Genomic DNA, 25055 nt, shown 5'->3' with positions numbered 1-25055 from the left:
CTTGAAATGTTTGATTAAAATAATCTGTAACAGTTTTTGAGGACTTGTGTGTGATAGTACTGTGACTGTGTAGATAGGTTTGTTTTCACATTTTTGGAAAAAAACTAAGTAATGCTTGGCCACAGCTGTTTATTTAAAGTAGAAGATGTATCAACTGTTGTCCTTATTAGTGTTATAGTGTTAATGATCCATGTGAAACCCCTCTGAGGTCTGAAAAGACTTCCAAATGCTATAGAATCATAACTTTTAAGCAGCACCTGGGTTCTTGCATAAAGAGTAGAACCGTGAAGAGCAGAGTTCAATGCTTTAATTTTGATATTTCCTTTTTTCCAACACTGGACAGACTTTAAATCCCAGCCGGAGCCATCTCCAGTTCTGAGCCAGCTGACACAGCGACAACAACAAATGCAGGTGGTTCCTGTTCCTCCTCCTGGGCTAGAGTCCTCCTCCTCCCAGGTAAAACTCCGAGAGCCATCACCAGTTGACACCTCTACAGCTGTTAGCAAAATACTACAGCTCCCCACTATCTCTATGGATAACCAGGCAGTGACTGTTCATCAAACCCAGCAGAAACAGATAAAACCACCAAAAAGGAGGATAACTCCAGCATCCAAGGTGGGTAATTGAGTGATAGCTTGTCATTACTAAACTTAAAAACCACAAAAACTTGTGTCAGCAGTGGCGTAGCTAGCAGGACCAGGGCAGTGACTTGTCTCTCTGTACTGGGCACTGGTGAGGCTGCGCCTCAAATCCTGTGTCCAGTCCTGGGTCCCTCATACAAGGAAGATATTGAGGGGCTGGAGCATGTCCAGAGAAGGGAACAGAGCTGGGGAGGGTCTGGAGCACAGGTCTGAGGGAGCTCTAGGGGCTCAACCTGGAGAAAAGGTGGCTCAGGGGAAACTTGATCACTCTCTAGAAATGAGGGTGTAGCCAGGTGGAGATTGGTCTCTTCTCCCAGGTAACAAGTGACAAAACAAGAGGAAACAGCCTCAAGTTGCACTAGGGAAGGTTTAAATTGGATATTAGGAAAAATGTCATCACTGAGGGGGTTGTCAATCACTGGAGCAGGCTGCCCAGGTAAGTGAGAGAGCTACCATCCCTGGAACTGTTTGAAAGATGTGAAGAGACATGGTGCTTAGAGACATGGTTTGGTAGTGCTGGCTTTAGTACCTGGACTTGCTCTTAATGTTCTTGTCCAACCTTAATGATTCTGTGATTTGATTTGGTAAATGTTTTATATAAATTGCTAGGGAGAAGGAGAGCAAAGATCTTGGTATATTTCTTATCTATGAAGCAGGATGTACCAAGCTGGATAGTTATTAGGTCCAAAATATTGTGGTGATATCTTTTGCAAGCAGATAGCTGGTTGCTCTGTATGGAAAATGGCTGTTGCTGAGTGATTTTTAGATTCACTTAGTAGCCACAATATGAATATTGGTGGGGGGTGGGGAGGGGTGTACAAAGATGCTACTTTGTTATTGTGGAATAGTACAGTTTACTCATTCAGATCCAGATTAGAGCAGAATCAGTGGATTAATTTCAAGTTGCAGATGCATGCAGAAGAATTATGGCTTCTTTTCTTCCTTTAAGATTCCTGCCTCTGCTGTGGAGATGCCTGGATCAGCAGACATGACAGGGTTAAATGTTCAGTTTGGAGCTCTTGAGTTTGGATCAGAGCCTACACTCCCAGAGTTTGGATCAACTTCAAGCAGTGAGAATACCAACCAGGCGACCAACAATAGCTTATATTCAAAATGTGTAAAGTATGTGTGAGTTGCCCTCCTGCATTCTCAGGTGTTCTTGTGGGGGTCAAGTTTGTGCCAAAAACATCATGACAGGGTTACAATGTAATGAAAGGAGAAAATATGATGACTTGTTTTCTGTGGACTATATCTTAAATGATAATTTTCTACTCTAATGATAATCAAAATCTGCCTGGATGGGTAGATGTGAAGCTGGAGATGGAGATGATATGAATATAAATAACCTTTTAGTAAGCCATCCTTTATAGAATTTTTTTCTCATGTTAAATTGCCCTGATTTTCAAGTGTTTTTGGGGGTTTGTTCCTCACTACCCATGTTTTTCTCCATCTGACCCAGCAGAATTGACCTTTTTACCATATATGTATGTTAGTTAGTAGATTAGCAGTAGGTTACAGATCTGATTCTCCTATGGTATGAAAAAATGAGAAAAGAAGCTAGGCTTTCTGTATGCAGAAGCTCTTACTGAAATGCTACAACAGCCAATGATAAGTGCCAGTGGACCAGTAATCCAGTTTTAATTCCTTACTCATTGAAAAATCGGCACCAGTAAAATGCTTCCTGAAGTTAATTCAGAAATATTAATAGAAATGAACTTCCACATAACTTGTAGTTTTATACATAATATTTAAACTAAGTGGACAATAAAACATTCCTGCATGTTTTAAAGTATTTTTAGCTCTTTGCATAATTTATTTTCTTTTTACATTAGAATTCTATTGTAAAAAGAATCCTATTGTTATTCATTATATACCAGACGTTATCAATTCTGCTTGTTTAAAAAATAAAGATTATGATCATTAATTTATCCTTGGGAAAGGTGGAAATAACATGACTGAAAAGTGCTTTTGTGTAAATTCTTGTCTTGTTTGGGCTGGAATGAGGGAGGTGAATGGTGCTTAGTGCAGCTGATGTTTTGAAGCAGTGATTAGTGACAACCAAAGCAATATTATAATTTTTTTAAATATTCTTAGATTTTCTAATATAAATAGTGTGGATTATTTTGTGTGTTTAAGGTAGTTCTAGATAGCTATATAGAAGCTGATATTTTCCTGAAAGTATTTGAAATACTTACCAAGATGATAAATAATTCTTTTTTTCCAGTGATCCTTTGAATACCTCTTTGCCAATATCCAATACAGTCCAGGACTCCACATACACAACCTCTGCCATCAGCTCTTCCAGTCTGACCTGCTCATCCCAGAGCACTAGCCCAGTAACAACCTCCTCCTATGAGCAGACCTCTGTGCATAGCAGGATAGCGTACCAAAGCTCCATGGCTCCGTCTGAACCAGCCCCTGTTGCAGTTACGGTGAGTTCATTACAGAAACAGGACCTAGAAAAGGGGGAATACTCTTACCGATGTTAGATTTGTATTCCCCTGATACATTAATGCTGTAACCAAGCCAAGTGGTAGTTTTGATTTCCAAGCCCACCCTCTTACTTGTTTTTGCTTTTCTTGGTGTGTAGTCATTTTTGGTATTACTGTATTTGGGGTATAAGAGCATCTGATTTTGTGGGTGTTGACATCTTAAATTGTCTTTTGACCTTTTTTTTTTAGTAACGCTTAAAATTCTACTTGAGTTTTCTTCCCTGAAGCTAAGGAACTGTCTCTGTATGTAAATATTAGTTATGGTATTTTGCCATTACTAATAACTTGATGGTTTCTCTACAAGTGTATTTTATTTACTAAATTTACATGGCATCTAGCAAATGGATCCAAATTTTTTCTTGACCCTTCCAGTATTACATTTCTGTTATATTTAAACACCAGTGGGAATTAGTTTTATGTGTTATTTTAATAAACATAAGCAGAGGTCTAATATAGGATGAAGAATCTCTTGGGAGATTCAAACACACCTGCTGTCTTTGTATATAGAATGTAGGTTTATTTTAAAAGAACTGAGTTTATTGAATGTTTTAGGAACTTGTGAGAGTTTGTAAGTTTATTTACTTCTGGCCTTTGTTATGTGTTGGCTCAGTCACACTTGTCTTCTGCACTAGCTCGTATGTACTGGTGAGGATCAAGCATAGACTATCCACTTCTGTACTCCAGCGTTATCCAAAAAACAACTGGTGCTTCTCAAGTCTTATCTTTCAATGGAAAAAAATTGGCGTCTCTGTGTAACTTGGATAGTTAAAATTGTGAGTTACATTAGATCAAAAGCACAACCATTTCCTATATGTTAATGCAATTCCTTCTTTCATATTGGTGTGAACCTGAAGTTTATGTTATATACAGTACATGGGAAGGTTTGCTGCTGATGGGTGTATTATGGGCAGTGTATGGGTTTCTCTATGTTGAGGACACCTTGCACTTGAGACAACTTAATGATGTAGTTTTTTTAAAGGCAGTAAAAATTTAATTTTCTGCCTTGTTGTTCAATTTAGTATGAATATAGAATTTTGCATGAAGCATGTTCAATGTGTGATTCAGTCTGAGCATTTAATATACTTCTAAGATGATTTGTTAATTCATTTCTTCTTTGTTTACAGAACGGGCACAGCGGTGTTAGGACACAGGCAACACTTGACAGTAAGTTTTCAAGGCTTGGTTGAGCACAGGACTTTCTGTTCGTTCCTTGCTACTTGCTGTGCACACAAGCGTATCAGTGACATTGGGTTTAAGGCTTTATATTGTTCTCCATGACTAATTTATGGCTGACCCATTTGACTTTATTTGTGCTTGCATAAAATGCTGCTTGCTTCTTGACTACAATTGAAATATAAAGGCAGGTCTATTAAATCTACAAACCTAAATTAGAATTAGAGAAGCTGCTTTGCTGTTGGCTTTCCTTTTGAATTTACCTGTCAGAAATCATTTAATATAAAATAAAAATGCAAAATTAGAAATAAATATGAAAATTTTTAGCCGTTCTTCCAGTTCTGAGTTGCAAATAGCATTTAGCTGTAGTGAAAGGAACTCACGTTCTTTGAGTGCACCTCTCACTAGGTATAATTCTATCTCTGCCCTGTTAGAAGCCTGTGAGAATAAAGGTGAGAAACACATTCCCTCTTGAGAGTTTCTTACTTCCTTGCAAACAATACTTCAGTATTGACTGTGGTATAAGTGTTAGTTTCTTCATCTTGACCTGTTTCTAATGTAGCATGGACCTGTCCCAGGCCTGCAGCTCTCTACTTTAGAGTTAAAATAACTAAGGTGTAGTGATCTTTGTGCTGCTCCATGAAGTTTTCAAGACAGCGGTGTGAATTAAAATCTTTTGGAATTCCAACACCTCAATTTTAGGTCTAACCTCTTCTTAAACATCTCTTCAGGTAGGCCATTAGTGGACAGTGTTTCGTTAGTACCAAGTTGAATTTAAAGGATCAGGAGTGTATATGCTCCAAGTATACAAAGACAGTTTTTCAACACAAGAACTTTTCTAGTGCTGTGTACAGAGTTAATAAACAATTTATGAAATTCACTACAGAACCTGTCCTTTTTCTACAGAAAACAAAGAACTGAGTGTTCCTAATACTTTTGTTTTCTGTAAAGGCATTACTAGTCTCTTTTCCTATGCTAGTTCTCCTTTGAGAGCATTTCTGTTTTCTTCTTCCATTGAGTCCATGATATAGTTATGCATCCATATGATTTTGAAGTTGTCTTAACTTTTATAAGTACTTTCTCCTTTCTGTATGTGCTATAATATTCTTAGTTGTTCCTCTCTCGTCTTTGCTGTTCTTTAATATCCAGATCTCGAGCTTCCTAAATCCTTAATTCAAAGTAGGACTGATGTGTTTTACTCCTGACCATCCTACTTGTCTCCTGGTTTTCTTTGTTTTGCACATTGCATTCAGTCATCTTGTAGGGGATCTTAAGATGGTGACTCTGTTCCTTGTGTTGAGGGAATCCTGCCCTTAATATATTGGGATTTTTAAATGTTATTTACTCCTTTTTTATATGAGTTTTACCAGGAATTATTAGATGATATAGTTACTGCCTTCATAACCATGTTTGTCACTTGGATTTCCTTCTCTTAGAGGCCATACTTATTACCAAGGCCAGGACCTTCTAATTCCTCTTTCTATTGCAACCCAACAACCTGACCTTGGTCATTTAGCTAGGAAATCAAATCCATAAAGTGAACAAACTCTAATAAATAACTTCCAAGTGTGTATTTGATTTTTGTTTGATGACCAATCTAAAAGTGTCTTCACATACATTACAAGTTAGTGATGATCCACTGGGTAGTGGTCCCTGGTGCGGTATGGGAATGTGGCCCAGCAGAAGGTAGGGCTCAACCCTTTTCTGAGTTTTATTGGTGAGTGACTGTCTCTAATTCTTTGTTATTTTTTGTAGGAGTAGAAATGAGTGAAACAGCTGAGAATCATGTTGGGCAATAGAATTTTTAGGCCTCTTATTACAGTATAGCAATCCTATAAACAAGTTTTTATCTGTGTAGCCTAAAAAGTGTAAGATAAAACCTAACACTTTTTATTATCTAAATAAAGTGAGTCAATATTTGGCAGCTCCTTAGCCATAAAAAATACTTAATGCTGTGCTCAATTCTGGCCTTTCATTGTAGCTTTTTTCATTCTACTGCAGTACACTTTTGACAGAATATACCAAAGGGATAAGCTATCTACCCCTGTTACTCCAGCAATCTCAGTCTCCATCCCCAACAGTGCTGTGTAGGTCTGAGTGAAGAAGCAGAGCTGTAGGTGGAACTAGATTTCTACAGTGCCTTGAAAGGGCAGAAATTATTTGTGTTTGCTGAACCAAAAGCAAGGAATTTTAGAATGACTTGTGAGTATAAATTAGTAATCCAGATAGTGGCAGGTGAAATGCAGAAGACAGTTGTTTACTACATGTGTAGCAGTGATAATTGTAAATTTATTATAAGTAGAGAGTTTAAAGGGGAAAAAAATGGTAGTTCATTTGTGTTTGAATTTTCTTTCATAGCCAAATTGCTCGATATGGTTACCAGTTCTTAATGGTCAGATTTTTGCAGACCAAGGGATGAATGCTACTGTGTTCCTGCCATCTGGTCTGGGATGTCAAGTATGCTAGAATTTTAATTTGAATGCCTCTTTTTAACTTGTTGCAGCTATTTCATCAGTTGCAGCACCTAAGACAGAGCCTTCTCCCTCGCTACCTTCAGCTGGTTCTCTGCCCAGTGTGGTGTCTACCACGGCCTCACTTCTGCCTTCAGCATCACAGCACGTGGCAGCATTGCCCAGCTTGCCTCAGTCCAGTGATCTGGCCAGCAGCTCACTCTCCCAGCTGAGCAGGTACAGTAGAGTTGTGGTAAACTGAGGGGGTCTGTTTTTAGGATAGGACAGGTGTAAGGGTGGTTCCATATAGGGCTGGCAAGCACCAGGGGTCCCTTTTCTTATGTGAACCAGAATTAGGAGAGAGATTCAGAGGAGAACACAAGGCAGCCCCGGGCTCCCTTCTAATGGCAGAGCAGCTGCTGCCCTCACGCTTTCATGATGCATATGCAACTTTGTGTTTCAAGAGGTTTGCTTCAGTCATGCTAGCTAAATCAGCTAAATTGATTCCCCCAGTTTATTTTTCCTACTTTGTGCCTGCTGGTTTTGATCAGTGTTATATATTTGAAACTATTCTTTAACAGTTTACTACATGGCCAATTTGAAATAACATAGTCTTATTTGTATTTCTTAAAATTAAAACCTAGAAATAATTTCACAGGGAAACTGTGTGTGTTTTCTTTTTCTAAGATATTTCCTTAAGATATTTCAAAATATCGGTTTGATGTTCCTGGAAGTGCATCTAGCACAATTCAGCTCATTTGCACTGTATCTCTGTTTTTCTGAATGCCTGTTACATCCTCAGTCATGTTGATGCCTTAGGATTTTAGCTTTTATATTTTTCATTTATTTGTAATCCTGTAGTTCTTTAGTGTATAACTCTAAACTCCATATAGAATATTAACTAGTGTCTTCACATTTTGGTTAGTCAAAACAATTCCTCTCTAGGTCTGGGATTCAAGGACATCTTACTGTCTCAGGCCCTGGAAAGTATAAAGAAAAATGAGGTGGTGGGGAGTAAACATGGGGTAAATTACTTCATTACCTGAAGCTGTAATTGAAAGATTAACTGCCAATATGCAAATGGCCCAAACTTACAGAAGTGTGAGAACTCATGACTGGTCATCCATGTCTGTGTGTAGCCCCTGCGGAGGCTTCATCTGCTCTTAATGTACCTGAAGGCCCTTCAATAAATATAATCACTTTTTATTCTCTTAATTTTGTCTGACCTCTGGTTTTAAAGAAGCCCAGAAAAGACATCAGAGTGACAATCCTTAAGCTGTATTGATTGAGTTACATTTTTGATACTAACTTTGTACTATATTTGTTAATACAAGAAACTGATTTGGGATATCAGGGAGGTTTTTTTTCCTGTTTACAGCTAGGACATAGTTTATTTTTTTAACACTCTAGTATTTTTTTGTTGAGCAAAATAGTAAATATGTCAAACAAGAGCAATTCCCTTTACATTGGTCACATTTCCCCGCAATGATTTGTTGACAAGCTGTATAAACGGATGGAAATCAGCTGGGGGTCAATGCTGTTGGACAAATACAAAGTTTCAGCCATCCTCAGGATGCCTGAAATCCAAAATGTGTCTGACTTGGTAGAGCTGATGGCTGTCGTCTGTGTCTCTGCCATAGGTCAGATGGTGAAAAAGAGCTGGGAAGAGTGGGTGAGGGAGTGGTGTAAAACTCTTACTTTTCCCTTGCTGAAGTGATCCAATTCCTGCAGAAGGGGGACAGTTTTGAAAGTTAATCTATGAAACTGTGAAAGCTTATTCTGGGCCTGTACCTTGAAGAGCTACTAGAAGTGTTTGCCCTTAAATTAGGTCATGTAATGAAGCTGTCAACTTTGGTATGAAAACTGTGTTTTCTTGTGGCTATTTCCATAGCACTAAACTAATTTTGTTGTTAGGATCTCTTCGTATTTAGTAATGAGGAGTTTTTTTGAGCACTAATCTATACACGTTTTATATCTTCATTTGGTTACCTTTGTTCTGTATTGGTTCAGTTTATTGCATACTATATACAGTAGGTTTGCATTTTTATATAAGGTATAACTTGTCAGTTTAAATGTTCAGATGCCAGTTTCAGTCACCTTTCAGGGAGACACTTGAAGATCTCTGGTTGAATTATGGGGCAAGTACCCTGCAGTTCTAATTAGTTGAGTTAATGTTAAGCAATTCAAAATGTGAGAAACAACACAGTGAGTCAAACCAAAGCACTGCCTCACTTTAAACCTGTCCCCCATGGTAAGCAGCAGCAGAGAAAGAATGAGAAACCAGGCTTGTGCTTGTGTGAACCTTGTTTCAAGTTTGGACTTCCTGTGTCATGGAGTCATAGGTATTTGATTCCTGAAGCAACTATAGTTTTTCTAAAGATACTGTAAATTGGAAAATACAAATGAATGGTATTTTAGGTGTTTCTTGTTAATAATAATGAGTCTGTACTTGATTTTTTTCACTAGAAGGTAGTAGGGTACTAATTAAAGGAAAAAGTGCCTGTAGAGGTGCCTGTATTCATACAGACACATATACATTTCTCTGTGTGTGTGTATATGTATACACACACTCTTAAATGTAATTTTTTCTTTAACTACTCTGTTACTGTAGGTGTACACACATACCTGGAATTCTAATTCTTTAACTAATGGCCTGCTGCATATTTGTATTTGTTAAAAGTGAAAACTAAAGAATTTTATAAATTCTTTACAATTTCCTTCCAGCTCCCTTTCCAATCATCAGACCAGCCTCTCTCCTGCCTCAGTGTTGTCTTCAGGCACATCACATGTGGTAAGTCCTATTAGTATTGAAACAAGTGCTTGGCAAATAGTCAGTTTATTTCATAATTAGGAACATCTCTTAAAGTTGGATGTGTCTCAGAACCCCAAGACCCATAAGTATAGCCTTACTTCAGGGAAGAAGAATTGTCAGCCCTCTAGTGGGGGAAAAGGGATTACCACTTGTATTTGTACTAGATCAGGAATAGCTATGACAGAGCCTTGCCAGTCACACAGCTGAGGGAAATTGTCGTGCCAGCTAAGGGGGATGAAATAAAAAAAATTGCTTCTAACTAGATTATTACAAAACAAAACAAAAACAAACTTCAAAGTGGCAATCTGAAATGTGGACTATTAGCAGTCTGCACTGGAGAGGTTTGCTGACAAAACGCAGGTGACGGAATGATACATGTTACGTTTAAGTTACTGTATTATAGTTTTGTGATGGTATGGCAATTTGAGTTTAGCTCTCATACAATAATTTTCTTTAAATCACTAAAGCATCATAAGCATGCAACTTAGTTGCTTGCTTGGTATATAGGTAATGCATATCTTTTGCATGTGCTGCTGTTACTTTAGAAGTTTTTGTTGTTGTTTGTTTTTTTGTTTTTTGTTTTTTTTTTTTTCCCTTTTTCCCAGCATCTTCCACTGTGGTTTATTTGCTCTGTGATCCTCATTCTTTTTGTCTCCTTTTCTAGCACACTAGTATTGAGAACACAACTTCGCTCCAGCCCTCAACAACCTTTTCAACTGCTTCAACCTCAGCCACTAGCACCACCTCCTCGGTTGTCAGCATGGCAAGCAGTATGAACACTACAAACAGCCTTGGCCTGAGTGTTACCAGTGTGTCTATACCAGCTGCTACCACACGGGCAGCTCCCTTAGTGTCTTCAGGTTGGCAATATTGACAGATCACGTGGATAGACAGAGGATTTCAGTCAGCAGGGCTGTCAGTTGAGCATCTCACCTGCCATAACAACGCTAAGAAGTCCACACTGTTCACTGACATTTCCAGCATGCTGTATTTGCTGGCTTCTGAAATAAAGTTGCCTGGTTTTATGTATTTGAAATATTTGTTAGGGTGTTATGTGGCATTTATATAGCACATTCCATTCCCAAAGAGCTTTATAAATACACACCAGAGCAGTTCTGACTTAGGAAGTCTTGGGCTAGAAAATTCACCCAGTTTGTATTCCAAGCTGTGATCAGCTCCTGACTATGAGTTCACGTAAGCTTTAGTTTCAGGCTGTTCTGTGACTTGAATTCATTTGGCAGTATCAAAATATACTGCAGTGGCCTCATTATCATGTGTCACATCCCTACTACCACTTCCACAGAAAGGAAAGAAATGTCTGGGTCATTGCACAGCAAAATAGCACTTTAGAAGGAGGGTCCATGGAGAAGGAGGGCTGGGAGGCTTCTTGCACTGAAGTGGAAGTGATGCTAAATTCTCTTTCTTCTCTGATGATCCTGAACTGCTAAAAGGAAATCTTATAGAGAGAAGTGAGTGATGTATTACTAAGGATCAAGCTTAGTTACAGAAGTATTTTTCATTTCTATAGCTCGTAAATGAAGTGTCTTATGACTGGCCAAAGTGCATTGTTCTTTTACTGTTCTGCTTCCTAGCACTGTTTCATGAAGGCAGCTGAAACCATTTCAGTCTTCTCTTTGCTATTCCTAGCTGTAGTAAGTCACCCACAGAAAGCATGCTGGCAACATTTAGTGCTTTCCAGTCTGTTGCTGGTGATAAAGGGAATGCATTTACAGAGCAGGAAATGAAAGAAGAGAATTTGCTCTCTCAGATTGAGAACAATTTCTAAATTTGCCTTCAGTAAAGAATTGAGCAAAAGAGAAGCTCTGTAATCTTGTAATCCTTGTATTCTTGTAATTCTTGTAATCCTCTTGGACAAAGTAAATGACAAATTCAGGCTATTCTATGATAGGACTGTTTTCAGGCTAAAGTAGCCTGTACTTTCCTTCCCTTGAGGCATGGTTAAACTCTTCAGGCTATTTTGAGCATATTCATCAAACAGCACAAAATCTCCTCTTTATAATCTAAGATGGTGCAGCTGCCACAACTTGTGAGCTGTCTTGTCTCAATGCTGAAGCCTTTTCTTTTCTAAAGGCTTGTTAAAGTGTCTGTATTTTGATTCTACAGGCAAAGCACCCCCAAACCTGCCCCAAGGTGTACCACCCTTGTTGCATAACCAGTATATTGTGGGACCTGGAGGACTTCTGCCTGCCTACCCAGTAAGCAGTTTCATTGTTTCTCTTTGATTTCTTAGCCCTTGGTGCAAGCGGGCCCTCCAGACCTGCTACTGTCTATGCCAAGTCATTTCTGGTGGCACATGTTACTCCTGGAATTCTTGTTTCAAATGCTAAAGAACATCTGAAATATGTTCAGTAGAGGCTTACTGTTGATTGTAAACTGCAGAGCTTTTGCTACAGACCTGATCTGGCTGCTGTTGAAGCTAAACATGGGTGTGGCTGTGGTTTTCAGTGTTAACAGGTTTTAGGCCCTTTGAATAAATTAAGGCTTCTTTAAGTTTGTGTTACTGAAATGGATTTGCCATAGCAGTGGCTGAAATGTGCAATGGACACATGTGCCTGTCTGTCATGATTTGAAAGACTGCACATAGCTTTTTGATGTCTGACCAGCATCAACGTATTTTTGGTTATCTGCTTTTTGAATCCAAACCTTTATATCAGTAACTTTTCTGTATCAAACTGAATGTGAGGAGATACCCAGGAGGTTGTGTTGTGGTCAAGTCATCAACTCTTTAATCTTAATGCTCTTTGAAGTAATGATTACAGCAAAGAGGGCTGTTGTTCTTACTCCCAAATCTGAATGCAAGGTAGATTTTTCATAAGTTCAGGAATGATGTGTCTGTGAAAACTGTATTGAAGATGGGACAGTCAAACTCTCCTCAGAGAACATTGTCACCAGGAAACAACATCAGAGTGACAAGCCTTTGAAACTTCAGTTCTACTCTCCTTGAAATGCTGCAGTGCCCCATTGATAGCACAATGCGACATACGGCTGTAGACCTTTAACACAGACTGGGCTTAAGTCAAACTCAGCTCAAAGCCCCAAACTGGTCAGCATCAGAAAAAAGTGTTATAATGATGTTGTATTTTTATCTGTCTTTAAGCAGATTTATGGTTATGATGATCTCCAGATGCTTCAATCCAGACTGCCAATGGTAAGTACATGACTTACTTAATTTTAAAGAAGTTGTCTTCACTGTTGATCATTTGTGCCACATAAATTGATCAATTGAAGGGTGGTTAAGAGATTTTCCTTGTGTTCTGTATTCTTTCTTTTGAAATTTATACAAGGATTGTGTAAATTGATACAGAGCAACTGTTGCATCATGCATTTGTCCAGCTGCAAAATCTCTAAATAGACACAAGTGTGCTCTGTGCTCCTGAGTGGAGAAATGTCTAATTTTTGTAGCAGCATTATGACGTTTTGTCTAATCTAGTTGAAGTCCTAAGTGTTTGTTTTACTAAGAGGTCAGGTTGAACATCAAGTACACAGGTTGGTAGCCAGTAGGTGTAGCTGAGATTTGGGATGTGGTCATAGGTATAGATCTTTGCATATGCATCATGGCAACAAATGCAGGTGAGCTGCAGGAGGGAGAGTGTACAAAGTTTTTTTCCTTATCTGGATCTAGAATACGAATGGCATATGAGACAGGCTGATAGATTGTAAAAGGGCCTCAGTCTAGATTGCAAAATAAAAAAGAATTTTCCTATCAGAAATGTAGGATAAGGAACTTGGAGAGAAAGTTTGGTAGTAGGTAGCTGAGAACAGTTACATACTAAAGTGATGCGGTATATCTGTAGAGGCAGAAATGGAGCAGTGAGGAGTGATCTGAGAAGACTGGATGAATGCCATAATGTAAGGCCCAAATAAGTACCAGGTATTCCATGTAGAGCTTAGAGCAGCCAGAGTCAGATAGTTTAAAGGTGAGTACCAGGGATGACTCAAACAAAGCCCTGTCATACTGCAGACCCTGAATTTAAAAAACTCCAAAGATGAGCACGTGAATAAAGACATTTACCAGAGAAAGTTGTGGTACTTGAAGAACTGTCAACTGAAATGCATGGGATTATCATTATGGCAACAAGATGCAAAATATTTGAAGTAGCAGGACCAGGAGACACGTATTATAATGTGTTAACAGTATCTAGATGCCTGGTGACCACCAAGGTGCTCTATCACTCCCCACCTCATTTAGTCCAGGGAGAAAATACATCCTGAAAGGCATGTGGGGTGAGATAAGTACAGGAAGAAATTACTTGCTGGTTGCAGTAATGGGCAAAAGAGGCTTGACTTGGGAAAATTAGTTTAACATGTTAGCAGTCAAATCAGGGCAGTTAGCAAGTAGATAATGAAATAAAACCAAATCTACAGAACATCTTCCCTTCACCTCTCATATTTTCGTGGACTTAGTTTCACTCATGATTTTCTCTACCTTCATCTCCCAGGTGGGATAGGGGAATGGGACGGGCTTCTGTGCCATCACACTTCTGCACCTTCCTCCTCACACTCTTCCCTATTCCCACTTTGGTTCCACAGTTCTCCAAAACCTCAACACGAGTCCTAAAAACTTTTATGTTGAAAGAGGCAATCTAATTGCAAGCAGCTCTGACATGGGAAGAGAAACCTTCTCCTAGACCACATTGCACAAAGCCCCATTCAGTATGGCTTTGCACTCTTTCAGGGATGTGGTAATCTAGCCAGCTCTAGGACTTGTTCACAATACTCTTAGTAAAGGATTTCTCCCTAATACCTGATATAAACATACTCTCTTTTAGTTTACAGACATCCTCTATAGACCACTGCCTGTCACTGCAAATGCTGTTCAAAATTCACTTGCCTTCTTTTTTGTAAGGTCCATTGAAGTGTTAAAAGGCTACAGTAAGGACTGCCTGTACCCTTCTCCAGTCTAACACCTGTCATATATCTTCATAGCAGAAGTGCTCTGATGCTCTGTTAGTGTTTGTGGCCCTCTAGTGGAACTTCTCCAGTAAGTCCGTGCCTTCCTTGTCGTGAGGCTTTCAGATACAATAATCAAGAAGGGAGTTGCAAACTACTGAGGAAAGGAGGGCTAAGACAAAATACTGATGATGGTATCTAACACCTAGTGATGTTTCTCCAAAGATATTGATGCAAGATGCTGTTTGGGCAGGTGCCAGCGAGAAGAGACAGGGATGTTTAGAGTCAAACATGGAACACAGCTTTGAGTGGTGTTGGGCGGAGATGGCTTTCCCCTGGCGCAAAGAGTGCTTGCAGTGCTCGAGAGAGGAGAGGCAGTGGCAAGTGTTTTGTCATAAGTCTTTATTTGGACTGGCACAAATAAGTGAAGAGGTAGAAAAATAAATACGTGAATAAATAGGTAAATAAAATAAATAACTAAATAATTAAGTCAATAAATAAGTGGAGAAGGTCTTTGGTCCGTATCAGTATGAGCAGCGGAATCGCTGGAGACGCAGCGGTTGAAGGCTGCGGGGGCCGTGCGGTTGTTGCAGGCCTGTGTGTGGTCCCAGGTGAGAGGAGGCGTGGGGTTGGAGGTGGGTTTGGGGCCTAGGTGTGGCTGGGCGGGTGGGCCTTGGCGCTAGCGGCGCGTGGCGCGTGTGAGGTTGTGGAGGTGCAGTAGAGAGGCACGAGCTTCGAGGCGGACGTGGTCCCAGGCGCAGGCGCTGTGGTTGTGGGCGTGCAGGAAGAGGTGGATGTCCCTGAAGTACTTGTTGATGGCGAGCAGCGGGTTGCGTGGTCCTTTGAAGGGCGTGGTGTTGTCGGGGAGGCATTGCTCCAGGTGGTGGATGTGGTGCTGCAGCTTGTTGAGGAGGTGGTTGCGAGCCTGGCCGGGCCAGTGCTGGCGGGTGCTGTTGGAGCTGAGGGTGTGGAAGAGGTGCTGCAGGATGCGCAGGGCGGTGGCGGCGGCTTGGTGCGGCTGCAGGTTGTGGTGGAGCAGGCTGGCGGGGAAGAAGGGCGGCTCTGGCAGGTGGCAGGGCTGCGTGTGGCCGACCGCAGCCATGTCCTGGAGGAGGCGGAGAGCGTCGCCGGGGAAGGTGTCCTCGTGTGTCCAGAGGTGTTGGCAGGCCAGGGTGCCGGCCAGAGCGGTGAGGAGGAGCAGGAGCGCCGGGGCGGCGTGCGGCAGGCGTGGCTGTGTGGCTGTGGCCGCAGCCATGGTGAGTCTCTGTGGGTGCTGTTGGGTGCTGCTGGGCAGGAGGAGCCCGGTGAGGCTGGCTGGTGCTGCTGGTGGCTGTGCTTGGGGTGGCTCCGGGTGCGCGGCTTTGTATGCGAGGCAGCTTTCCCTTCATCGCTTTCCGATTGTCCGCAGTTTCTGCCTGTACTTTCCAGTCTGTACTGGTGGCTGTGTAGGTTTTGGGGAAGTGTTTGGTCGGGGTGTCCGTGGTTGGGGATTGTGGTGGCAGCGGCGTGCCGGCCTTGCGAAAGCTCTGTCTCGGAGGCGTCGTTGTCAGGTGTGGCGGAGAGGGCTCTTGGCTGTTGCCCTTCACCTGCCGGGCCAGCTGCGCGGTCCGTGCTGTGCTACTGAGTCTCTCTTTGTGGCCAAGCATGCTTTCCACCCGCAAAGCCCTGCTGGTGGCTGTGGTGACTTTTCCTTTCACTCGGTGGCTTGCCTTTATTTTCATCTTAGCCACTGTTTTCCTTTTGTGGTTGCAAGGCATGTGCGGTGATGTCAGTGGGCGGGGGCTGGCGTTTCCCCTCCTGGGGTCAATGCCCAGAGGCAGTGTTCGAGGCGCTGTGTGTGCACGTGGGCCTTGGAGGCCTGAGTGTGTCCTTGCACAGAGGCAGGCGCTCCAGCTGCTGTGTTTGGGAGGAGCCAGCAAGGAGGCAGGCAAGGAAGGCTCAGTGAAGAAGGCGGCGCAAGGGAGGGGCTTTGCTCTTCCTGTCATGCTTGCTCCGCTGGCTGTGGCCCTGGAGCAAGGGTCCGGTTTGGAGATGCATGGCCCAGTGGATGAGGCAGCCGCAGGGCCAAAGAGGACTGTCCCCCGTGAAAGCAATGGGGTTGTGTTTTGGGATTGCCAGAGCCCTGGCCTGCAAGACCGTGTCCTGTTCAGGGCTCGTTGGCCCGTGTGAGGTGTGGCGTCCTTGGAGGGGATGGCTCTGAAGAGGCACGGGGGTCTAGAGGACATCACGTGTGAGCAAGACGGCAGGGCCTGGGCTTCTGCGGCTGAGTAGTGAAGGTTTGCCAGCAGTTTCAGATGCCTTTGCAAAAGCGCAGAAAAGCTGGGGATCGGTGAGGAGGAATGAGGGCTGTGCAGAGATCTGCAAGGGGACGATTGCCATGGCCTCGTGGAGAAATGGTTGGATGGTTGCTAGGAGCACAGCATGGGCTTTGAAGGTTGGAGACTTTTGGGGCAAAGAGGCTGTGGAGGGGAGTGGATGTTTGTAGCCTTGTGTGTCAGCGATCTCCAGGCCCGCTGCTGAAGTGGCGCGTGGCAAGTGCGGGGAGCCCTGCCTGCAGAATGGAGATCCCCGGGCCACTGTAGGACAGGGTCAACTTTGAGACCATCTTAGCAACTTGAACTTAGTGTCCGAGTGCATGGCACGTGCAGAGGTTAATGCCTGAGTCCTGAGGGAACTTTCAGATGGAGTTGCTAGGCCAGAGTGCATCGTTTTTGAAAGCTGGTGTCTGTCAGTCCAAATGGCCAAGAAGCGGTAGAAGGGAAGTAGAAGCCCCGTTTTTAGAAAGGGAAAAGGAGAAGAGTGTGGGAAGTACGGAGCATTCAGGCTGAGCTCTGTGTGAGGCAAGAAGATGAGGCTGCTTCTCCGGGAGACTATGTTAAGGCCAATGGAAAAGCAAGAGGTGATTGGGAACAGGGAGCATGGCATTCCAAAGTGCAAAATCACCATTCCTGGCAGTTTTGGTGCTGTTCTATGCTTAGGGCTCCGCGGCAGTGGTGGAGAGGGGCAAGGAAAGTGACCTCGTGTGCCTGGCTTTGTGCAAAGTGCTTGACAGTGTCCCGCATGACGTCGTTGTCTGTGAGTCAGAGGGGCATGGATTGGATGGATGGAGCAAGGTGTGGATAAAGCAGATGAGGTGCAGCGGTGCTCTTGAGCAGCCTTTGGGTGTTTTTCTTTTTGTGCTTCCATGGTGTTGGCCAAAGGCTGGCAGTGCTTTTGCACAGGGGCTTGCACAGGGGCTGCTGCTTGGGCAGGCGCCGTTGAGAAGAGGGGTCAGGGGCTGTTTGCAGCAGGGCTTGGAGTAGGCGTTGGGCGGAGATGGCTTTCCCCTGGCGCAAAGAGTGCTTGCAGTGCTCGAGAGAGGAGAGGCAGTGGCAAGTGTTTTGTCATAAGTCTTTATTTGGACTGGCACAAATAAGTGAAGAGGTAGAAAAATAAATACGTGAATAAATAGGTAAATAAAATAAATAACTAAATAAATAAGTCAATAAATAAGTGGAGAAGGTCTTTGGTCCGTATCAGTATGAGCAGCGGAATCGCTGGAGACGCAGCGGTTGAAGGCTGCGGGGGCCGTGCGGTTGTTGCAGGCCTGTGTGTGGTCCCAGGTGAGAGGAGGCGTGGGGTTGGAGGTGGGTTTGGGGCCTAGGTGTGGCTGGGCGGGTGGGCCTTGGCGCTAGCGGCGCGTGGCGCGTGTGAGGTTGTGGAGGTGCAGTAGAGAGGCACGAGCTTCGAGGCGGACGTGGTCCCAGGCGCAGGCGCTGTGGTTGTGGGCGTGCAGGAAGAGGTGGATGTCCCTGAAGTACTTGTTGATGGCGAGCAGCGGGTTGCGTGGTCCTTTGAAGGGCGTGGCGTTGTCGGGGAGGCATTGCTCCAGGTGGTGGATGTGGTGCTGCAGCTTGTTGAGGAGGTGGTTGCGAGCCTGGCCGGGCCAGTGCTGGCGGGTGCTGTTGGAGCTGAGGGTGTGGAAGAGGTGCTGCAGGATGCGCAGGGCGGTGGCGGCGGCTTGGTGCGGCTGCAGGTTGTGGTGGAGCAGGCTGGCGGGGAAGAAGGGCGGCTCTGGCAGGTGGCAGGGCTGCGTGTGGCCGACCGCAGCCATGTCCTGGAGGAGGCGGAGAGCGTCGCCGGGGAAGGTGTCCTCGTGTGTCCAGAGGTGTTGGCAGGCCAGGGTGCCGGCCAGAGCGGTGAGGAGGAGCAGGAGCGCCGGGGCGGCGTGCGGCAGGCGTGGCTGTGTGGCTGTGGCCGCAGCCATGGTGAGTCTCTGTGGGTGCTGTTGGGTGCTGCTGGGCAGGAGGAGCCCGGTGAGGCTGGCTGGTGCTGCTGGTGGCTGTGCTTGGGGTGGCTCCGGGTGCGCGGCTTTGTATGCGAGGCAGCTTTCCCTTCATCGCTTTCCGATTGTCCGCAGTTTCTGCCTGTACTTTCCAGTCTGTACTGGTGGCTGTGTAGGTTTTGGGGAAGTGTTTGGTCGGGGTGTCCGTGGTTGGGGATTGTGGTGGCAGCGGCGTGCCGGCCTTGCGAAAGCTCTGTCTCGGAGGCGTCGTTGTCAGGTGTGGCGGAGAGGGCTCTTGGCTGTTGCCCTTCACCTGCCGGGCCAGCTGCGCGGTCCGTGCTGTGCTACTGAGTCTCTCTTTGTGGCCAAGCATGCTTTCCACCCGCAAAGCCCTGCTGGTGGCTGTGGTGACTTTTCCTTTCACTCGGTGGCTTGCCTTTATTATCATCTTAGCTACTGTTTTCCTTTTGTGGTTGCAAGGCATGTGCGGTGATGTCAGTGGGCGGGGGCTGGCGTTTCCCCTCCTGGGGTCAATGCCCAGAGGCAGTGTTCGAGGCGCTGTGTGTGCACGTGGGCCTTGGAGGCCTGAGTGTGTCCTTGCACAGAGGCAGGCGCTCCAGCTGCTGTGTTTGGGAGGAGCCAGCAAGGAGGCAGGCAAGGAAGGCTCAGTGAAGAAGGCGGCGCAAGGGAGGGGCTTTGCTCTTCCTGTCGTGCTTGCTCCGCTGGCTGTGGCCCTGGAGCAAGGGTCCGGTTTGGAGATGCATGGCCCAGTGGATGAGGCAGCCGCAGGGCCAAAGAGGACTGTCCCCCGTGAAAGCAATGGGGTTGTGTTTTGGGATTGCCAGAGCCCTGGCCGGCAAGAGCGTGTCCTGTTCAGGGCTCGTTGGCCCGTGCGAGGTGTGGCGTCCTTGGAGGGGATGGCTCTGAAGAGGCACGGGGGTCTAGAGGACATCACGTGTGAGCAAGACGGCAGGGCCTGGGCTTCTGCGGCTGAGTAGCGAAGGTTTGCCAGCAGTTTCAGATGCCTTTGCAAAAGCGCAGAAAAGCTGGGGATCGGTGAGGAGGAATGAGGGCTGTGCAGAGATCTGCAAGGGGACGATTGCCATGGCCTCGTGGAGAAATGGTTGGATGGTTGCTAGGAGCACAGCATGGGCTTTGAAGGTTGGAGACTTTTGGGGCAAAGAGGCTGTGGAGGGGAGTGGATGTTTGTAGCCTTGTGTGTCAGCGATCTCCAGGCCCGCTGCTGAAGTGGCGCGTGGCAAGTGCGGGGAGCCCTGCCTGCAGAATGGAGATCCCCGGGCCACTGTAGGACAGGGTCAACTTTGAGACCATCTTAGCAACTTGAACTTAGTGTCCGAGTGCATGGCACGTGCAGAGGTTAATGCCTGAGTCCTGAGGGAACTTTCAGATGGAGTTGCTAGGCCAGAGTGCATCGTTTTTGAAAGCTGGTGTCTGTCAGTCCAAATGGCCAAGAAGCGGTAGAAGGGAAGTAGAAGCCCCGTTTTTAGAAAGGGAAAAGGAGAAGAGTGTGGGAAGTACGGAGCATTCAGGCTGAGCTCTGTGTGAGGCAAGAAGATGAGGCTGCTTCTCCGGGAGACTATGTTAAGGCCAATGGAAAAGCAAGAGGTGATTGGGAACAGGGAGCATGGCATTCCAAAGTGCAAAATCACCATTCCTGGCAGTTTTGGTGCTGTTCTATGCTTAGGGCTCCGCGGCAGTGGTGGAGAGGGGCAAGGAAAGTGACCTCGTGTGCCTGGCTTTGTGCAAAGTGCTTGACAGTGTCCCGCATGACGTCGTTGTCTGTGAGTCAGAGGGGCATGGATTGGATGGATGGAGCAAGGTGTGGATAAAGCAGATGAGGTGCAGCGGTGCTCTTGAGCAGCCTTTGGGTGTTTTTCTTTTTGTGCTTCCATGGTGTTGGCCAAAGGCTGGCAGTGCTTTTGCACAGGGGCTTGCACAGGGGCTGCTGCTTGGGCAGGCGCCGTTGAGAAGAGGGGTCGGGGGCTGTTTGCAGCAGGGCTTGGAGTAGGCGTTGGGCGGAGATGGCTTTCCCCTGGCGCAAAGAGTGCTTGCAGTGCTCGAGAGAGGAGAGGCAGTGGCAAGTGTTTTGTCATAAGTCTTTATTTGGACTGGCACAAATAAGTGAAGAGGTAGAAAAATAAATACGTGAATAAATAGGTAAATAAAATAAATAACTAAATAATTAAGTCAATAAATAAGTGGAGAAGGTCTTTGGTCCGTATCAGTATGAGCAGCGGAATCGCTGGAGACGCAGCGGTTGAAGGCTGCGGGGGCCGTGCGGTTGTTGCAGGCCTGTGTGTGGTCCCAGGTGAGAGGAGGCGTGGGGTTGGAGGTGGGTTTGGGGCCTAGGTGTGGCTGGGCGGGTGGGCCTTGGCGCTAGCGGCGCGTGGCGCGTGTGAGGTTGTGGAGGTGCAGTAGAGAGGCACGAGCTTCGAGGCGGACGTGGTCCCAGGCGCAGGCGCTGTGGTTGTGGGCGTGCAGGAAGAGGTGGATGTCCCTGAAGTACTTGTTGATGGCGAGCAGCGGGTTGCGTGGTCCTTTGAAGGGCGTGGCGTTGTCGGGGAGGCATTGCTCCAGGTGGTGGATGTGGTGCTGCAGCTTGTTGAGGAGGTGGTTGCGAGCCTGGCCGGGCCAGTGCTGGCGGGTGCTGTTGGAGCTGAGGGTGTGGAAGAGGTGCTGCAGGATGCGCAGGGCGGTGGCGGCGGCTTGGTGCGGCTGCAGGTTGTGGTGGAGCAGGCTGGCGGGGAAGAAGGGCGGCTCTGGCAGGTGGCAGGGCTGCGTGTGGCCGACAGCAGCCATGTCCTGGAGGAGGCGGAGAGCGTCGCCGGGGAAGGTGTCCTCGTGTGTCCAGAGGTGTTGGCAGGCCAGGGTGCCGGCCAGAGCGGTGAGGAGGAGCAGGAGCGCCGGGGCGGTGTGCGGCAGGCGTGGCTGTGTGGCTGTGGCCGCAGCCATGGTGAGTCTCTGTGGGTGCTGTTGGGTGCTGCTGGGCAGGAGGAGCCTGGTGAGGCTGGCTGGTGCTGCTGGTGGCTGTGCTTGGGGTGGCTCCGGGTGCGCGGCTTTGTATGCGAGGCAGCTTTCCCTTCATCGCTTTCCGATTGTCCGCAGTTTCTGCCTGTACTTTCCAGTCTGTACTGGTGGCTGTGTAGGTTTTGGGGAAGTGTTTGGTCGGGGTGTCCGTGGTTGGGGATTGTGGTGGCAGCGGCGTGCCGGCCTTGCGAAAGCTCTGTCTCGGAGGCGTCGTTGTCAGGTGTGGCGGAGAGGGCTCTTGGCTGTTGCCCTTCACCTGCCGGGCCAGCTGCGCGGTCCGTGCTGTGCTACTGAGTCTCTCTTTGTGGCCAAGCATGCTTTCCACCCGCAAAGCCCTGCTGGTGGCTGTGGTGACTTTTCCTTTCACTCGGTGGCTTGCCTTTATTTTCATCTTAGCCACTGTTTTCCTTTTGTGGTTGCAAGGCATGTGCGGTGATGTCAGTGGGCGGGGGCTGGCGTTTCCCCTCCTGGGGTCAATGCCCAGAGGCAGTGTTCGAGGCGCTGTGTGTGCACGTGGGCCTTGGAGGCCTGAGTGTGTCCTTGCACAGAGGCAGGCGCTCCAGCTGCTGTGTTTGGGAGGAGCCAGCAAGGAGGCAGGCAAGGAAGGCTCAGTGAAGAAGGCGGCGCAAGGGAGGGGCTTTGCTCTTCCTGTCGTGCTTGCTCCGCTGGCTGTGGCCCTGGAGCAAGGGTCCGGTTTGGAGATGCATGGCCCAGTGGATGAGGCAGCCGCAGGGCCAAAGAGGACTGTCCCCCGTGAAAGCAATGGGGTTGTGTTTTGGGATTGCCAGAGCCCTGGCCGGCAAGAGCATGTCCTGTTCAGGGCTCGTTGGCCCGTGCGAGGTGTGGCGTCCTTGGAGGGGATGGCTCTGAAGAGGCACGGGGGTCTAGAGGACATCACGTGTGAGCAAGACGGCAGGGCCTGGGCTTCTGCGGCTGAGTAGCGAAGGTTTGCCAGCAGTTTCAGATGCCTTTGCAAAAGCGCAGAAAAGCTGGGGATCGGTGAGGAGGAATGAGGGCTGTGCAGAGATCTGCAAGGGGACGATTGCCATGGCCTCGTGGAGAAATGGTTGGATGGTTGCTAGGAGCACAGCATGGGCTTTGAAGGTTGGAGACTTTTGGGGCAAAGAGGCTGTGGAGGGGAGTGGATGTTTGTAGCCTTGTGTGTCAGCGATCTCCAGGCCCGCTGCTGAAGTGGCGCGTGGCAAGTGCGGGGAGCCCTGCCTGCAGAATGGAGATCCCCGGGCCACTGTAGGACAGGGTCAACTTTGAGACCATCTTAGCAACTTGAACTTAGTGTCCGAGTGCATGGCACGTGCAGAGGTTAATGCCTGAGTCCTGAGGGAACTTTCAGATGGAGTTGCTAGGCCAGAGTGCATCGTTTTTGAAAGCTGGTGTCTGTCAGTCCAAATGGCCAAGAAGCGGTAGAAGGGAAGTAGAAGCCCCGTTTTTAGAAAGGGAAAAGGAGAAGAGTGTGGGAAGTACGGAGCATTCAGGCTGAGCTCTGTGTGAGGCAAGAAGATGAGGCTGCTTCTCCGGGAGACTATGTTAAGGCCAATGGAAAAGCAAGAGGTGATTGGGAACAGGGAGCATGGCATTCCAAAGTGCAAAATCACCATTCCTGGCAGTTTTGGTGCTGTTCTATGCTTAGGGCTCCGCGGCAGTGGTGGAGAGGGGCAAGGAAAGTGACCTCGTGTGCCTGGCTTTGTGCAAAGTGCTTGACAGTGTCCCGCATGACGTCGTTGTCTGTGAGTCAGAGGGGCATGGATTGGATGGATGGAGCAAGGTGTGGATAAAGCAGATGAGGTGCAGCGGTGCTCTTGAGCAGCCTTTGGGTGTTTTTCTTTTTGTGCTTCCATGGTGTTGGCCAAAGGCTGGCAGTGCTTTTGCACAGGGGCTTGCACAGGGGCTGCTGCTTGGGCAGGCGCCGTTGAGAAGAGGGGTCGGGGGCTGTTTGCAGCAGGGCTTGGAGTAGGCGTTGGGCGGAGATGGCTTTCCCCTGGCGCAAAGAGTGCTTGCAGTGCTCGAGAGAGGAGAGGCAGTGGCAAGTGTTTTGTCATAAGTCTTTATTTGGACTGGCACAAATAAGTGAAGAGGTAGAAAAATAAATACGTGAATAAATAGGTAAATAAAATAAATAACTAAATAATTAAGTCAATAAATAAGTGGAGAAGGTCTTTGGTCCGTATCAGTATGAGCAGCGGAATCGCTGGAGACGCAGCGGTTGAAGGCTGCGGGGGCCGTGCGGTTGTTGCAGGCCTGTGTGTGGTCCCAGGTGAGAGGAGGCGTGGGGTTGGAGGTGGGTTTGGGGCCTAGGTGTGGCTGGGCGGGTGGGCCTTGGCGCTAGCGGCGCGTGGCGCGTGTGAGGTTGTGGAGGTGCAGTAGAGAGGCACGAGCTTCGAGGCGGACGTGGTCCCAGGCGCAGGCGCTGTGGTTGTGGGCGTGCAGGAAGAGGTGGATGTCCCTGAAGTACTTGTTGATGGCGAGCAGCGGGTTGCGTGGTCCTTTGAAGGGCGTGGCGTTGTCGGGGAGGCATTGCTCCAGGTGGTGGATGTGGTGCTGCAGCTTGTTGAGGAGGTGGTTGCGAGCCTGGCCGGGCCAGTGCTGGCGGGTGCTGTTGGAGCTGAGGGTGTGGAAGAGGTGCTGCAGGATGCGCAGGGCGGTGGCGGCGGCTTGGTGCGGCTGCAGGTTGTGGTGGAGCAGGCTGGCGGGGAAGAAGGGCGGCTCTGGCAGGTGGCAGGGCTGCGTGTGGCCGACCGCAGCCATGTCCTGGAGGAGGCGGAGAGCGTCGCCGGGGAAGGTGTCCTCGTGTGTCCAGAGGTGTTGGCAGGCCAGGGTGCCGGCCAGAGCGGTGAGGAGGAGCAGGAGCGCCGGGGCGGCGTGCGGCAGGCGTGGCTGTGCGGCTGTGGCCGCAGCCATGGTGAGTCTCTGTGGGTGCTGTTGGGTGCTGCTGGGCAGGAGGAGCCCGGTGAGGCTGGCTGGTGCTGCTGGTGGCTGTGCTTGGGGTGGCTCCGGGTGCGCGGCTTTGTATGCGAGGCAGCTTTCCCTTCATCGCTTTCCGATTGTCCGCAGTTTCTGCCTGTACTTTCCAGTCTGTACTGGTGGCTGTGTAGGTTTTGGGGAAGTGTTTGGTCGGGGTGTCCGTGGTTGGGGATTGTGGTGGCAGCGGCGTGCCGGCCTTGCGAAAGCTCTGTCTCGGAGGCGTCGTTGTCAGGTGTGGCGGAGAGGGCTCTTGGCTGTTGCCCTTCACCTGCCGGGCCAGCTGCG

At 47.3% G+C, this 25055-nt stretch overlaps 5 protein-coding genes across 11 annotated transcripts in view; 1 reads left to right on the top strand and 4 right to left on the bottom strand.

The window, feature by feature from the left end:
• The window catches only part of UBAP2 (ubiquitin associated protein 2), a 162504-nt gene that overhangs the window by 58142 nt on the left and 79307 nt on the right, over nt 1-25055 (top strand). For 4 of the 7 annotated variants that reach the window (XM_066568714.1, XM_066568718.1, XM_066568713.1 and 1 more), the window contains 9 exons: nt 344-615; nt 1591-1769; nt 2866-3073; nt 4258-4297; nt 6810-6993; nt 9481-9547; nt 10233-10428; nt 11693-11784; nt 12687-12737. In XM_066568714.1, coding sequence (XP_066424811.1) covers nt 344-615; nt 1591-1769; nt 2866-3073; nt 4258-4297; nt 6810-6993; nt 9481-9547; nt 10233-10428; nt 11693-11784; nt 12687-12737 — 1289 coding nt within the window. The remainder of the gene's footprint in view (nt 1-343; nt 616-1590; nt 1770-2865; nt 3074-4257; nt 4298-6809; nt 6994-9480; nt 9548-10232; nt 10429-11692; nt 11785-12686; nt 12738-25055) is intronic. The other 3 variants (XM_066568716.1, XM_066568715.1, XM_066568717.1) reach the window with 3 other exon arrangements.
• On the bottom strand, nt 15159-15734 carry LOC136568630 (interferon-like). Its single transcript, XM_066568712.1, has one exon. It carries the CDS (start codon nt 15732-15734, stop codon nt 15159-15161), a length of 576 nt encoding a protein of 191 aa, XP_066424809.1.
• On the bottom strand, nt 18150-18725 carry LOC136568629 (interferon-like). Its single transcript, XM_066568710.1, has one exon. It carries the CDS (start codon nt 18723-18725, stop codon nt 18150-18152), a length of 576 nt encoding a protein of 191 aa, XP_066424807.1.
• On the bottom strand, nt 21141-21716 carry LOC136568628 (interferon-like). The gene has a single exon (XM_066568709.1). It carries the CDS (start codon nt 21714-21716, stop codon nt 21141-21143), a length of 576 nt encoding a protein of 191 aa, XP_066424806.1.
• Nucleotides 24132-24707, bottom strand: LOC136568627 (interferon-like). Its single transcript, XM_066568708.1, has one exon. It carries the CDS (start codon nt 24705-24707, stop codon nt 24132-24134), a length of 576 nt encoding a protein of 191 aa, XP_066424805.1.

The sequence above is a fragment of the Molothrus aeneus genome, chromosome Z, assembly GCF_037042795.1.
Source record: "Molothrus aeneus isolate 106 chromosome Z, BPBGC_Maene_1.0, whole genome shotgun sequence".
Classification (NCBI taxonomy): domain Eukaryota; kingdom Metazoa; phylum Chordata; class Aves; order Passeriformes; family Icteridae; genus Molothrus; species Molothrus aeneus.
This window is presented reverse-complemented; position numbering and strand designations above follow the sequence as displayed.

Bases quoted from the DNA above. Each gene is read 5' to 3' on its own strand.
- LOC136568630 (XM_066568712.1), bottom strand. From the start codon at position 15,734: ATGGCTGCGGCCACAGCCACACAGCCACGCCTGCCGCACGCCGCCCCG.
- LOC136568629 (XM_066568710.1), bottom strand. From the start codon at position 18,725: ATGGCTGCGGCCACAGCCACACAGCCACGCCTGCCGCACGCCGCCCCG.
- LOC136568628 (XM_066568709.1), bottom strand. From the start codon at position 21,716: ATGGCTGCGGCCACAGCCACACAGCCACGCCTGCCGCACACCGCCCCG.
- LOC136568627 (XM_066568708.1), bottom strand. From the start codon at position 24,707: ATGGCTGCGGCCACAGCCGCACAGCCACGCCTGCCGCACGCCGCCCCG.